Source organism: Acanthopagrus latus, chromosome 19, assembly GCF_904848185.1.
Source record: "Acanthopagrus latus isolate v.2019 chromosome 19, fAcaLat1.1, whole genome shotgun sequence".
Classification (NCBI taxonomy): Eukaryota; Metazoa; Chordata; class Actinopteri; order Spariformes; family Sparidae; genus Acanthopagrus; species Acanthopagrus latus.
Genome location: NC_051057.1, coordinates 8,268,010 through 8,281,626, shown reverse-complemented (window position 1 = coordinate 8,281,626; position 13,617 = coordinate 8,268,010). Strand labels below are relative to the sequence as shown.

Sequence of the window (13,617 nt, the reverse complement as noted above, 5' to 3'; positions counted from 1 at the left end):
CCTGTGTAGAAGTAGCAGAGACTGTAGCCAGCTTGAAAGGACCCCTAGCAATAACCTCTGGTTTGAGCCTTTGTGTTAACCCTCGCTTTATATTTCTTTCCTTTTTTCAACATGACTCAGCCAAACATTTTAGAAGGAGATTACAATACAGACATTGACTACGGAACTATAGATGTTACTCAAACTCAGTCTCCCTATGCCACGAGCAGACCCAGTGAGGTAAGTTTCACCTTCTTTCTCACCAACTTTTAAACAAAACAGTGTTAAGTGTTTTTGGGAATGTGAGCCAGGAAGATTTTACTCAAGGAAGTACCTGGTATGAAATGACAAAGACACAACCATTCAAGTGAATCACTGTGTCTTTTGATTTAATAAGATTTTGGTGTGTGTAGTAGAGCGGATGGACAGGGGAATTTCTTCAATGCATTTGCTGATTGTGACACTGCCAGTTAACCTTGTTGTCATAAAATGTTTGGCACATGGAAGCAATTGTAACTTAAATCTATGAGGCACTGTAGTATGAGCCATACTTACTGTACTCTATATTATGATTAGAAGAGAGTTTTGTTCTCACTGTGACTTTAAGTAAAGTAACATGTGCTTCTTGACCAAGAGCCAGAAATATGTTTTCTGATATTAAAAACAGTGCCGTTTGCCTCAGTCACACTGGCTTGCCTGCTTTTATTACCCAGAAAAAGAAGGGAGAGCTGACAAGACTTGAAGCCTTATCCAAGATTAAAATATATATATATATAAATATGATGACAGAGCCTCTCTCAATCCATGCCACAGACAGCAAATAATACTGAGGATTATCGGTTTAACGATATGCCCTGTCCATCACATAATAAGCTTGGTTCTGATCACTAGTTCTACTAAAAAAAACTCTTAAGAACTATGATCAGAAAGGCTAAAAACTCCTCACAGCCAGCTATGAATGTGCATTGTGTACTGCAGCGTTTGACAAAGTGGATGTGATTCTACAGGGAATTTTGAATATATAATTTGGCCAAATGGAGTACTGCCAATAATAACTGTGTAATTGCATCCATTATGTTGCTCTCCAAAGCTAAATCCACTATGATCACAGTTTGGAATGAAAGAAATAAACATTTTGCCAAGTGATTGTGGTTGTAGTACTTGTGCCAATTACAGAGTGTACCAGTGCATACTCACAGGAGGTCCAAGTCATATTCCGTCAAAGCATATTTATTGACCAACAAATTTAGATTTAAGCTCTGCATATATGTATACTCTGTAAATATGGACAGGTACTACAATATGATGGTTAATGTAAGCTTCTGTTTGTGTCATTTCAGACATCTATTTCAGCCTTTCTTTACTATCTGTATCAGTATATCATGTCTGGTTGAATGATAAGAAAGAAAAGAAGGCTGAGACAGCATCAACTCTGTCTTGACATGAATAGTTAACACACTTTGGATCATACGTTAATGATTTTATTCAGTCAGTATGGTAACATTTTATTTGTTTTCATTATAACATATTCACTGTGCTGCATTACTGTGTTTCATGATTTAACAGAGCAGCATTAAATGTAACAAAATCATGTTGGTAAAATCTAACATCAGTGCCTAGTCTGATACTTAATTAGTACATTATAAAAAACACACAAAAAAAACCCTCCACACTGTATATTTTAGCTTTTAGCCCTTCTTTTAGACATGTCCTCAGTGATTATTGAATGGCTGTCCATATTCAAATTACAATCACATAACACTTCCAGCAAATGTCAGATGTTTTCTTTATTCCTTAAGATTTCTGTACTTGGAATAAATAAGGTGTTACCATTGCTTTTTGAAATGTTGTTTTGAGCATAAATTGCTGAATTATGTTCTGCTTTAATAACACCTAAATGTAGAATATTTGCCTTAATTGCTTAACTAACATCTGTATTTACTCACCATTGCTCCCCCCTTGCAAACCCCTGAAAGGCTGTGGAGGAGGATATTGTCGGTGCATATGACACCGAGGCCGTTCCCGTTGCTCCGGAGTCCACCACTGTCCCAGAAACAGTGGACAACTTGGACACTGGTGCATACGACTTTAAGGAATATGACCTAAAGGAGTATGACTTGGGCGGGGTTGACAACAGGTTGTATGATTACGGGGCATATGATGAGTATGGCACGGCCCCTTCCAAACCCACGGCAAACTACAATGATGAGGTGGGGCCCGGGGTTGCTGCTGAAACCGACGTTTCTGAGAGCACCGTAAGTAGCACACCCTGACCCGGTGATTGATGGGTGTGAGCATGAACAGCACGCACGTGTCGGGGTCTCTGTTTGTTATGGACTCACTCTGTCTTCCACTGCACGCCTTCCTAGTTGGTTGCTTGGCAATGTGTCAATGACATGTTGAGTGTGGAGGTTTGCTGATGTCCCACTGGCGTGTGATTAGTATTTAAGGATCGACAGCTATGACTGGAACAATGCTTGCATCTGTGTTTTCTTAGAGAGAATCTAACTGATTACTTCTATTGATCATAGATGCAAATGCGACTGTTTTGCATCAAACTTGCTTGAAAATTACATGGAAAAACGGCTACACACATTTTCTTCTTTCTTCCATTTTCATCTCTCTTCATACGCAGCCTTCAATCAGGTTACTCCAGCCCACCCATACATACCCAGCAAGACACGTCGTCCCCACCCCACCACTCCTTTCATCTCTCAGCAGTCTGGTCCCTCCCTCTTCTCCTCTGCAGTTTTAACAAGCATACACACACGCGCACACAGACACACACGCACACACAGGATGGATGGATTCCTTTTCACTTCCTCTCATGCCCAAACTTTTGATCTCTGCCTACACAGTCCACAGTCACAGCTTGTCACAGTATATAAATATTTAACATATATTCTTTTCTTTACTTTGTCTTTAGCCATTTTGACCCCAGTGCTCTTGAGATTTACTAATTTGTCAGAACATTATTAAATACAACATTGTGTCCATATGCCTTTGGGTATTGTTACAATGTGAGGGTTAGGACTTTTTTGGTCTTAAATGCCTTTTTACTGCCACTCTATGCATCCACCACCCATCCGCTTCTCATTTCATCCCACCTTCTCTCCCAAAACACCCAAATACACAACATACCGGTAGCTGAACTAATTCACTAGCACTAAGGAAATCACAGTTTTATCAATGTTATGCAAAGATCAGAAAGAAGACACTTAATTTCACTTAGAACATCGTCTCTTATTGTCTTTGTATGTGTATCCTTCTGTGTTGTTTTCTGAGGTTTGCTCACATGCATGACCTGATTTATGTCGTCACCACACCGCACAATGACAATGCAACGATAGGATTGTTCCATTTCAAGCACATAGAGGTCTATTCTTGCTCATTACGACTAACACTTTAGCCTGATTTGTAACATAATGTTATCACACCTTGTGAAAATTATGATTCACTCTTTGCCTCTGATGTAGTTACAGTAGTTTCAACTGAGTATACGATTATTGTATGACTGTATAAAATTTGTTGAAGCACTAACACACATTCTTTTCACTGGCTGAAGTCTCTTCAGTCCCCGTTGCTCATCATTGCTGTCCATTCACCTGTGGACTGTAGCTGCTGTGTGAAGAATGTCACCTCTGTGCTTGCTTTGTAACTACAGGTTGCTGGTGCTGGAGGAGTCCTTGGTCAGAAGGGAGAAAAGGGCGAGCCGGCTGTTATTGAACCTGTAAGGCCCAGAAAGTCAATGTTAATGTTATAAAGTAATATGTTTGTGTCTCGTTATTCTCACACTTTCATTGTGAATCGTAAATTATTTTAGATCAAGCGCAATCAAGCTAACTCCTGAGCTACAGCTTTCAAGTTTTTCTTCTTTTAAGACCATTTCTAAAGCACTGGTCAAACACCCAAAGGTGCAACAAAATTTGTTGACTCACCCTGAATGTGTCTGTTGTACTGCTGTTGCACAGGACAGTGTTCACGGTGTGAAACAATGTGTTTGTTTTTGAAAGGGCATGCTGATTGAAGGACCACCAGGACCCCCCGGCCCAGCTGTGAGTATATTGTTAAAAACCTGAGCATATTTAGACACCATTGTTGTCAGAGTGTAATGAGTTTGCCTATTGGTGGTCTGCTAGCATATCCTTTGTCTTGTAGGGTCTTCCAGGTCCCTCAGGGCTGCAAGGACCCCCAGGCACTTCTGGAGATCCTGGTGACAGGGTAAGTTGTCATTTATGTCCCCAAACCAGCCAGCAGTTTATTCTTAAATAAAATGTGTATACTGTCAGTATAATGTGTGATCAGTGATGGTGCAGAGCTATCTCAGACACTTAGATAGACCCTCATTTGATAAAAGCGTGTAAAATAAATATGAATGAAGAATGTGTCAGCCGAGTTGTACATACAGTGTAGTACTTGTGCATATTCACAGTATGACCACACAGGAACTTTGGCTAAACTTGCTTCATAACAGAAGGAAACTATGCATTTTTGAATATAAATAAGAGAGTAGTCTGTAAAAATCAAGGTATTTAAAAAAAAATCGAAACATATTTCGACCCACTGGTCAGCTTACGCAGACAACAAAAATCAAAGAAAAGTTCAACCGGAATATCAATGACTTGAAGCCGTAGGTAAAATGTTAGCAATCATCTACTAAAAGGACCTTGACATAATGCTTGTAATACTATTGAGTGTGAGCATGCAACACCACAACCGGTGATCTTATAGGCAACAATGAATAATTTGATTGATGATTATTATTTTCACAAAAATAGATTAGTATTCAGGTAAAAGACTGTTCTGAACAGCAGGTACCACATGCATTGCTGCTGTAAAGAACCATTTTAGAGGGAGACAATATTTATGCTTTATATGATGGAGTTAAAAGTGAACTCACCATGACTTAAATAAATTCAAAACAAACTCTGAGAATTAGATGCCAGTTTGAACACAGCCAGGTTTTTGCAACTTCCCTTAAGCAAAATAACTGTGTCTCGACATAGAACAACACTGAGTCAGTGGAGTGAACCTTAATTAGTTTTGTGTTGTGGCATGCTTCCATTATTTTCATTATTGACTAGTTACTGCTCATGTATAAAGACCTAAGTAGAGTAGAATATAGAGACCTGAAAGGTGTGACATATGAATGAGCTCAAACAGGTCAATTGTTATGGTCAGACTTTTGAAAGATTAGATTATAAAGAATGATATTTGCCCTGGGAAGAGGTATCCATATTTAACACTTTCCTCTTTATACCCTCTCTGTTCCCTAGACATGGAACACACTCTCACACACACAAACATGCGCACCAGAATTCATGGAAAAGGATGTTGGTTTTGGACTGTAGACAGTAGCGTGGTGTGCAGATGCACAGGCCGAGTCTATGTGTGCTGGGGGAGGAGGAGCACATGTTATTCAAACTAACAAACAGCACACCTCTAGTATTTACTGCTCCATCTGTGTGCATGTGAAAGTATGTGGTTGTGTTTGTGTTTCCTTCCATATTACTGCCACTGTAGTGGCACAACTTCAGAGTCAAAGTCAGAAGAACTCAGGCGCAGCCACATTTTTCAAAGCAATGTCACAGCATGTGTTTGCACATTTTGTCATTCTGTTGTACATTTTGACAATGTTCAAGAAAGATACCAGTTATCCACACCATCATAATTTGTTCAGATTAAACCCACATGCAAAGTTTTACTTGAAAAACATTTAACAGAGCCAATAAAGAAGGGTAGGCAGTTGCAAAGCTTTAATTTAATCCTGCTATATTAGTAATTTAGCTATTTTTATATAACGTCCTTTTTTAATGTTCTATTTTTTATTTTTTTTTAATCATTGTGTGGTGTTGTCTCTTCTGTGTTGCAGGGTCCACCTGGTCGTCCTGGTCTTCCCGGTGCTGATGGGTTGGCAGGGCCCCCTGGTACTATGCTGATGCTGCCAGTAAGTGCTCAGATGACAAAACCCAATACTATCTTCCAGCCACCTTTTATCATATAATTCCATTACAAAACTAATTTCTTTGGCATTAGATAGTGATGACAAACAGAAATAGGAACTAAATGCCTGCGTCTGTGTGTGTTCAACAGTTCCGTTTTGGTGGAGATGGTGAGAAGGGTCCAGTGGTGTCGGCCCAAGAAGCTCAAGCCCAGGCCATCCTCTCCCAGGCCAGAGTAGGTAGAAGGGACATTAAAAAAGGCCACTGAGAAGCCAAAAGGCTGTGGACAAAACCCCCAACCCCCGCCCTGCTCCTTCACACAGCTGTAGGAGGAGAGGAGGGGAAGGATGAAGGGATTTTGGTGGGGAGGGGAGGGGGGGGGACACACTGCATTTCATTGGCCTTTGCGGGGCTAAAAGGAGACGTGCCGAGCTGGCTGAAGAGCAACAACATAAAAAAGGTCCACTTTGAACAGATGGACGGACAGGAGAGACTGTTAAAAATACTTTAGAGGCCCTTGACCTGCGTGTGGGCTAAACCAACAGGTGTAGAAAATGTCTTTGTCTATGTGTGGGATCGGGCAGTTCGAAGAAAAGGGAAGATCTGTTATTTACGAGTCATGTTGGATCCTTGCATGATATCCCACATTAACTGCACAGTGACCTCAGAGAACAAAAAGATTAAGCATGGACGTAAACCTTTGAGTTTGCTGTACCATTAGACAACACAGTAATACAGCAGTTACAGAAAGAAACAAACCTGGATGAGATGTGGTGGAAATATGCACAAACATTTTGAATTAAGAATGCTGTGCCAACTTTTGATTGAACGTTCAATATAGTGAAAATGTATTTGGGAATATGTAATACGATTGGTCATTTACCTACAAAAATCCAGGTGCTCTTAAAAAAATGAGTGTTGAAAATGAAATTCAGTTTAGCATGCAGGGACAAACATACTGTTCCATGGTTAATAAATAGCATTTAACAAAAACAAGGTGTAATGTTTAAAATTTAAGAATGACACAGGACGAAAGGAAAACAATTCCTGTGTGACAAATAAACAACATTTTACAAGCACACATAATCTGCTATATATACAGTATGTAGGTACATGTTGAGAAGATGTTTTGAAATTGATTATACTGAGTAGTTTTTGACCTGGTTCTTGTGTGTGTGCCTGCCCTACAGCTGGCCATGCGGGGACCCCCTGGGCCGATGGGTTTGACAGGAAGATCTGGGCCAGTGGTGAGTCTGCTCGTTTGTTTTTTGTTTGTTTTTTGTCGTTATTTTGTGGTCATTTCTATGTACTTGGCTATTTACTCTACTGGCAACAGAGCCTCTCCAACGCATGTTTATTATTCAACCTATTGCATATACATATAGTGATCATGTGAGAATTTTTTTCTAACATTTCATGAATAGCTTTATTGGAGTTAAATTCAGTAAGTTTGCACCGTTGTCTAAAGAAAATATCTCCTTTGTGTAGTTTGTAATTATTAGTATTTTTGGTGGAGACACGGCAGAATCCAGATTACTTGTTTGGACATGTTGTTGCATCAGCGCTTGGTGGCTCAGTTGCCACCCTGCCTGTCTATTTGGTGCTACCAGCTGCCAAGAAAATTTCATTCTGTTGTTGCCCCTCTCCCTCCTCCTCTCTCTTGGGCTTGTTGATACACGATCCACTATTTATCAGCAGGAAAAGGCCCTGCAAAAGACACAAAGAATCACCGTCTGTAAAATCTGCTCTTCTCTGGCTAAAGGCCAAGCATATTAATCTGAAATGAATATGGCATAAGTAGATGCAAAGACGGGTGAATGTTTGGCTTTTATCTACTGCAAATGTACCTCTCCAATATGTTTCTCTCCTTTATTGATTGCATGTTTAAACCCCAGCGTTTCATTCATTCAAGCTATTTATGATTCTAGGATGACTGTCTGCAGTTGTTAATCACCAGTCTTGAATCCATCCTCATTGTCTGCAGACAGATTACAGGATATGCCCCAAATCTCTTCTTACACCAACAATTTAACATTGCATTTTTAGACTTAAGTATATGCCAAAAGACAACTAGTTCTGTTAATGTGCCTGCATGTCTTTAGTTTAGGCTAGGGGTGTATTGCGCTACCAGGATAAATTCACAAAACTTGTCAAGCTGATGCTTATGACTGATAACACACCATTACAACAGCGGTGTTTGAGCCCGCTGCACATAATCGACAATGAAAGAAAAGACATCATGGGAGAGTGATAGCACTTATAATAATTTAGGAGATCTCATTGTTTTCAGATGACTTTGAGTACTCAGGTAATTCATGTGTCCGTAGTAAAAGGAATGTGTGGAGTCATTTTTTCTGCAGATGAACATGCAGAAACAGTATCCATAATCAGCTAAACATCGCCATCTGCTGTTTACTTTATTTTTTACTCCTCTGTCCTTTAGGACACTGCATGTGTCCCCGTTTGAATGAAGCGGCTTTATGTTTGCTTTGTTTTCTCTCTCTTCAGGGTCTTCCTGGTAATTCTGGACTGAAAGGTGAAAGTGGAGACCCTGGTCCTCAGGTAAGTAAGAAGTTAGGATCTGAATGATAATGCATGAAAATAACCCTCACCAGTGAATGAAGGCCACATCCCAAATTACAAGTTCTGTTCGTCACTAAGTGTTCCTCGTGTGTCTATACAGGGCCCACGTGGCATCCAGGGGCCTCCAGGACAACCTGGCAAAGCTGGCAAGAGGGTGAGTGAACTCAACGACCTGCTCCTCTCACTGTGCTGTGTGTGTGTGTGTGTGTGTGTGTGTGTGTGTGTGCTCAAACGTCTCTGTATTTGTTGTTGTGTGGTTGTTTGTACTTGTGGTCACTGCTCAAACTCTGAGAGGCTTACTTGCAGTCCAACAAACAATTGCTTGATATGTGCTTAAAGGCCTGCGCTGCTTCCAATCCTCGGATCAATGGTTGGCCGGTTAATCTGTCTGAAAATGCCAAAATGAGAAAATGGTTTCTGGATCTGGGACGCAATTAGTGTCAAGGTGCAGTCACTGTGGAGGGCCAAACGTCTTGACCTAATTGGTTACTAATAAGCATAAACCAGTGATAGGCAAAGTTGTAATACAAATTTGATCCATGGGTGTGTTTTAGTAATCTTTTCAATAGTTATCATATGAGAACTTCTTCTACATTGTTGTCATCAGTTTATAGTCTTCTTTAATTCCACCTCTTGATTTCTTAATTAATTTCTTTGTTTATTGCTGTTTAAAACATTGTCAGCCTGTAATTTGTGTTATTCAGCATTATTCCCATTCCACATCTCTGTATGTGGTGCCCACATTGTTTATTACTTCAGGTTCCATACACAGTTGATTACTGATTCATATTTAAGATATTTCATTATTCTTATAACTAACAACACTTTGCACAAGCAAACAAAACACCCAGGCCCTAAGAAGAGTACTTGTCATTCTGGTAACAAAAGGAGATCCAAATTAATAAAAAAAACAAGTGTCGTTAAAATGTCAGTATTTGATTACAGAATCGTAATGAAGGGAACATCATAATTATAAATCTTTAGCAGTTTTTACACAAAGGTGTGTTTTTGCAGCAAAGTCATTTAAATTACTGGATAGTGCAACATGTTGGTCTTCATCTGTATGTGTCATTCTTTCTGCTGCTGTCTCTCAGGGCCGTGCTGGAGCTGATGGGGCCCGTGGCATGCCTGGAGAACCAGGCAGCAAGGTACCGTATGGCATTACACAACCTTTTCTGGTCATGTGATTTATTACGAATGAGAAGTGTATTGTATTCATAAAGTGTTGCTACAAGCATTCTATAGCCCATGGTGACTTTAACTATTGATGACTCTGATGTGTGTCTGTACAGGGTGACAGAGGCTTTGATGGACTCCCTGGACTGCCTGGTGAAAAGGGACACAGAGTGAGTTGTCGCAAGTTCAGAATCAAAATCATGTGTGGAAAATGTAATTTTTGATGTCAGAGACAGCTTTTTAGTCCTTTCCGGTTGTAGATTCTTCTGAAGTTGAATCACTGGGAGAACTGACCATGGAGTGTAATAATGAACTAGATTTGGAAGGCGTCCTAGTGAACAACAGGGTATTGTTTTGCCTGAGAAACAACTCTGTAGATGCTTTTAGGCTTATGGGCAAAATGCTGTTTCTTCTTGTGGTAAGTCAAAAAACTGGCATTGAAATGAAATCCCTTACTTATTAGGGATTTGTCCTCTTAGATTACCATGATTTGCTGAAGGACATTGTATCTTATATACAAAATGTTTTGTATGTAAGGAAAATCAAATCAACATTTCAAATGCGCCTCTCACCCCAATGTAGTGAACCACCGTGTAGTAGCAATATATATTTTTAGCGGAAAGAGGCAGATGCATATATAAAAACAACTCAGTGATTTATAAGAAAGAAGAAACAAAAAGGGTTTAACGTACACAACAAGTCAGATTGTACAACTGTATGATTGAAATTTGTTAGGGATGAAATACAGGTTTCCAAATAAAATCAGCATCAAAATGATGCAACATGTGTCCAGAATACAAATTTATTTCAGAAAACGTTCTACACATGGAACCAGCCCAGAGTTGACTGGTTAGGAAAGCTCACAGTCCAAAGATTCATTAATTAACTGATTAACTCACATTTGTGTCTCTCCTTCTCTACTCTCCATTCTCTGTATTGGCTTTCTCTCTTTACCTTAGGGGGAGCCAGGGCCAATGGGACCCACAGGTGCCCCCGGAGAGGATGGACAGAGAGTAAGTACTTCCTCTTTTAACTGACTTTTTTTTTTTGCATTCAATTCAGGTGAGCCTCATTCAGTTACATCAGCTGTGGTCCACACGCCGAGCCCTCGGGCAGCTGCAGCTGAGTGGGGACTATGAACTGGGAGGGAGGAGGGTTTGCGTTTAACCTTTCCGCCCCCTGAAACTAACTAGGCCCCCGCCCCCACCCCCACCTCAACCCCCAGGCAGTTGCTACATTTAACAATGTTTGCTGATAGTTGAGATTAATCCTGGGTTTATACAGGCTTTGGAGAGTTTGAGATTATAGGTGGTGACAGCTGATATTTAACGTGTCAATACATCAAGCCAGTATTTACCCAGTATTTTATTTGCTGAAATCTGAGCGTGTAAACACACAATTCCATAAACTTTTGTCTTTTTCTTCCCTTAGGGCGAGGATGGAGAGATTGGGCCCAGAGGATTAGCTGGCGAGAGTGTAAGGCTTTTCTGCTGTTGGTGCCATATCTCAAACATATGGGTTTTCAACATGATGCAGCAATATCCTCATTAATCTAGCTTTTCAAGTAGTCTCTGATGTCTCCTGTAGTATCCAGCAGAACACTACTAGTGTCCTACTGATAGGTGTTCATCTGTGCATTGAGCATAGCATAAAAGTCCTTGTATCGCCTTCTTCATAGGGTCCAAGAGGTTTGCTGGGACCACGTGGTCCTCCAGGACCCCCTGGATCTCCTGTACGTACCATTACCTTTTTCTTCCTTATCTCTAATCGCTTCTTGTAATTGAAATTAAGTGTACATTAGTTTTCTCACCTATCTTTTTGCAGGGTGTTGCTGGAGTTGACGGGCCTCCAGGTCCCAAAGGAAACATGGTATGAACACAAATTTCTCACAGTAAACTGACTTAAAAGTTACTCTGTCAGTTCCTAAAACTGCAGAGTTTCAGGGAGTTACCTACACTGTACATATAATTATAAATATATGCTTTTCTATAATTTACACTGTCTAAGTAAGGCTATTAAAGACCCTTTAAGATCATTCCAATGCCTCAGAGGACATGAAAATGAGAGGAATAGTCTCTTTTAAGGCAGCACAGGAGTAAGTGATAAATTGTGATGGTGCCTTTTTATGAATGTTATATAATAGGTAGTGCTTGATAATAGGCTGGGTGTGAAATTTACATCAGCTACTGAATAAAATGTAGATATAGGGTCAAAAATGCACCCTCAAGGTCTTAAATACATTTAACGACACAGCAGTAACCCGAAAGGGTGAGCAGATTGATTTTTTAGTCAAAGGAATCCATCATTTAAGAGGCAGTTCCATACAGTTCTGCACAGTCCAAAACAACTACATGACGTGTTGTGTCAGTTAGGGGTTTTTTTCTATGCGATGGAATACGGAAGGTCACAGCCCAAGACAGCTAAGAAGCAGCATTTGTATTGGACGAGATGGAGCAGGGTAGATACAGAAAGAAACATTTCTTTGAAAAGTCACTGTAACTATTTAATCAAATAACTTTTGTAATGAGCTTATCCCCAGTTAGTTTGATGATGGTAAACAGAGTACGAGTATACACTGCTGGATGATATCCTTGCATTTGATTTTGACTGGTAAAGAAAATAGTGCTATGTCTGCCCTACTACTCACCCTTTTCACAATATGTGTAAAAGGCCATATACTGTACAATAGTAAACATAGATGGTGCCATTGAATATCTGATTTCTGATTCAGTTAGTTACTGTATCTAAATCTGTATGTGACTTACCTTCTACAAACTGTAGAGTGATTGTTTACTGCGGAAGGTTGGATGGAACATGCCAGTTTTGTGACAATTACACTGATGTGCACAATTCAAGTTTCAGTATTTGGGACAGAGGATTGACTAGTGTTTAGTGTCTAGTTTTGACAGCCTCTGTTGTTTTTCAGGGCCCACAAGGAGAACCAGGCCCACCAGGGCAGCAGGGAATCCCCGGGACACAGGTGAATGCATCATTCATACACTCATGACATCCATTACAGCAGCAAAGACAAAGCACAGAGTGGAAGCTGCATGCACCATGGCCAGAGAGTCACTTGTTTTAGTTGCTGTCTGCATCTGCCGTCACAAACTCCAGGCACTGAGGAAAGCAGATTTACTTTGAATTCATTGTTGACAGCCTGTGAGCTCATGAATTAAATGCACAGTTAAGCAGCTCTATTCTGACAGCATAGTGAGAGCTTGTTTGTCTTTCCAGGTGTAAAAGGCAATGTTGTACTCAGTTAACTTTGAGGCACATAATCAGAAGTCAAACTGTCAAAGAAGATGATCATCTTCATTTATATTTTTTTTATTTTGTTCGTCCTTCCTTCAACCCACCCTTCCTCTTTTCCTTCCTTCTGTACCTGCAGAGATAAAATGTCTCAAATATTTTTCAGGGGTTATCTTTTGAAAGTTAGTGTTATGGGCTTGATCCATTTGAAAGCATCTTAGTCTTGTTGGTGGAATTCCTGCAAAGCTGCCACACCTGTTGGAGCAAGCCTCAAATTAGCCTGCAACATACACACACACACACACACACACACACACACACACACACACACACACACACACACACACACACACACACACACACACACAGTCACATGCACACACACATGTGCGATTGCATGAACACACACACACACACACACACACACACACACAAAGACACGGCATTCCTTCTCCAGCTCAACTATTTACAGTTCCAGCAAACTCTTTTGTCCAGCTCATGTGTATGTGTGTGTGAGTATGTGTGTTTGAGCATGCTTGTTGTTGCTATAGCAACAGACTCTCATTTATAACTATGTATCTCTGTGCTATAGGGTCTTCCTGGTCCTCAAGGCCCCATTGGACCACCTGGAGAAAAAGTATGTGACCTATACTACAGTATAACCTATATTGTAACTTCAGCTAATTCA

General features: G+C 40.3%; 1 protein-coding gene across 10 annotated transcripts in view; it reads left to right on the top strand.

Annotated features, from left to right (window-relative positions):
* Positions 1 to 13,617, top strand: part of col11a1a (collagen, type XI, alpha 1a) — an 80,470-nt gene that overhangs the window by 22,329 nt on the left and 44,524 nt on the right. For 5 of the 10 annotated variants that reach the window (XR_005071451.1, XM_037078969.1, XM_037078968.1 and 2 more), the window contains 18 exons: positions 121 to 219; positions 1,956 to 2,234; positions 3,644 to 3,709; positions 3,993 to 4,034; positions 4,138 to 4,200; positions 5,852 to 5,926; positions 6,073 to 6,156; positions 7,112 to 7,168; positions 8,430 to 8,483; positions 8,605 to 8,658; positions 9,599 to 9,652; positions 9,797 to 9,850; positions 10,640 to 10,693; positions 11,112 to 11,156; positions 11,359 to 11,412; positions 11,505 to 11,549; positions 12,607 to 12,660; positions 13,522 to 13,566. Coding sequence is in view for 9 of the 10 variants with exons in the window: in XM_037078969.1 (XP_036934864.1) it covers positions 121 to 219; positions 1,956 to 2,234; positions 3,644 to 3,709; positions 3,993 to 4,034; positions 4,138 to 4,200; positions 5,852 to 5,926; positions 6,073 to 6,156; positions 7,112 to 7,168; positions 8,430 to 8,483; positions 8,605 to 8,658; positions 9,599 to 9,652; positions 9,797 to 9,850; positions 10,640 to 10,693; positions 11,112 to 11,156; positions 11,359 to 11,412; positions 11,505 to 11,549; positions 12,607 to 12,660; positions 13,522 to 13,566 (1,278 nt within the window). In the remaining variant the exon portion in view is untranslated. The remainder of the gene's footprint in view (positions 1 to 120; positions 220 to 1,955; positions 2,235 to 3,643; positions 3,710 to 3,992; positions 4,035 to 4,137; positions 4,201 to 5,851; positions 5,927 to 6,072; positions 6,157 to 7,111; positions 7,169 to 8,429; positions 8,484 to 8,604; positions 8,659 to 9,598; positions 9,653 to 9,796; positions 9,851 to 10,639; positions 10,694 to 11,111; positions 11,157 to 11,358; positions 11,413 to 11,504; positions 11,550 to 12,606; positions 12,661 to 13,521; positions 13,567 to 13,617) is intronic. The other 5 variants (XM_037078974.1, XM_037078973.1, XM_037078976.1 and 2 more) reach the window with 2 other exon arrangements.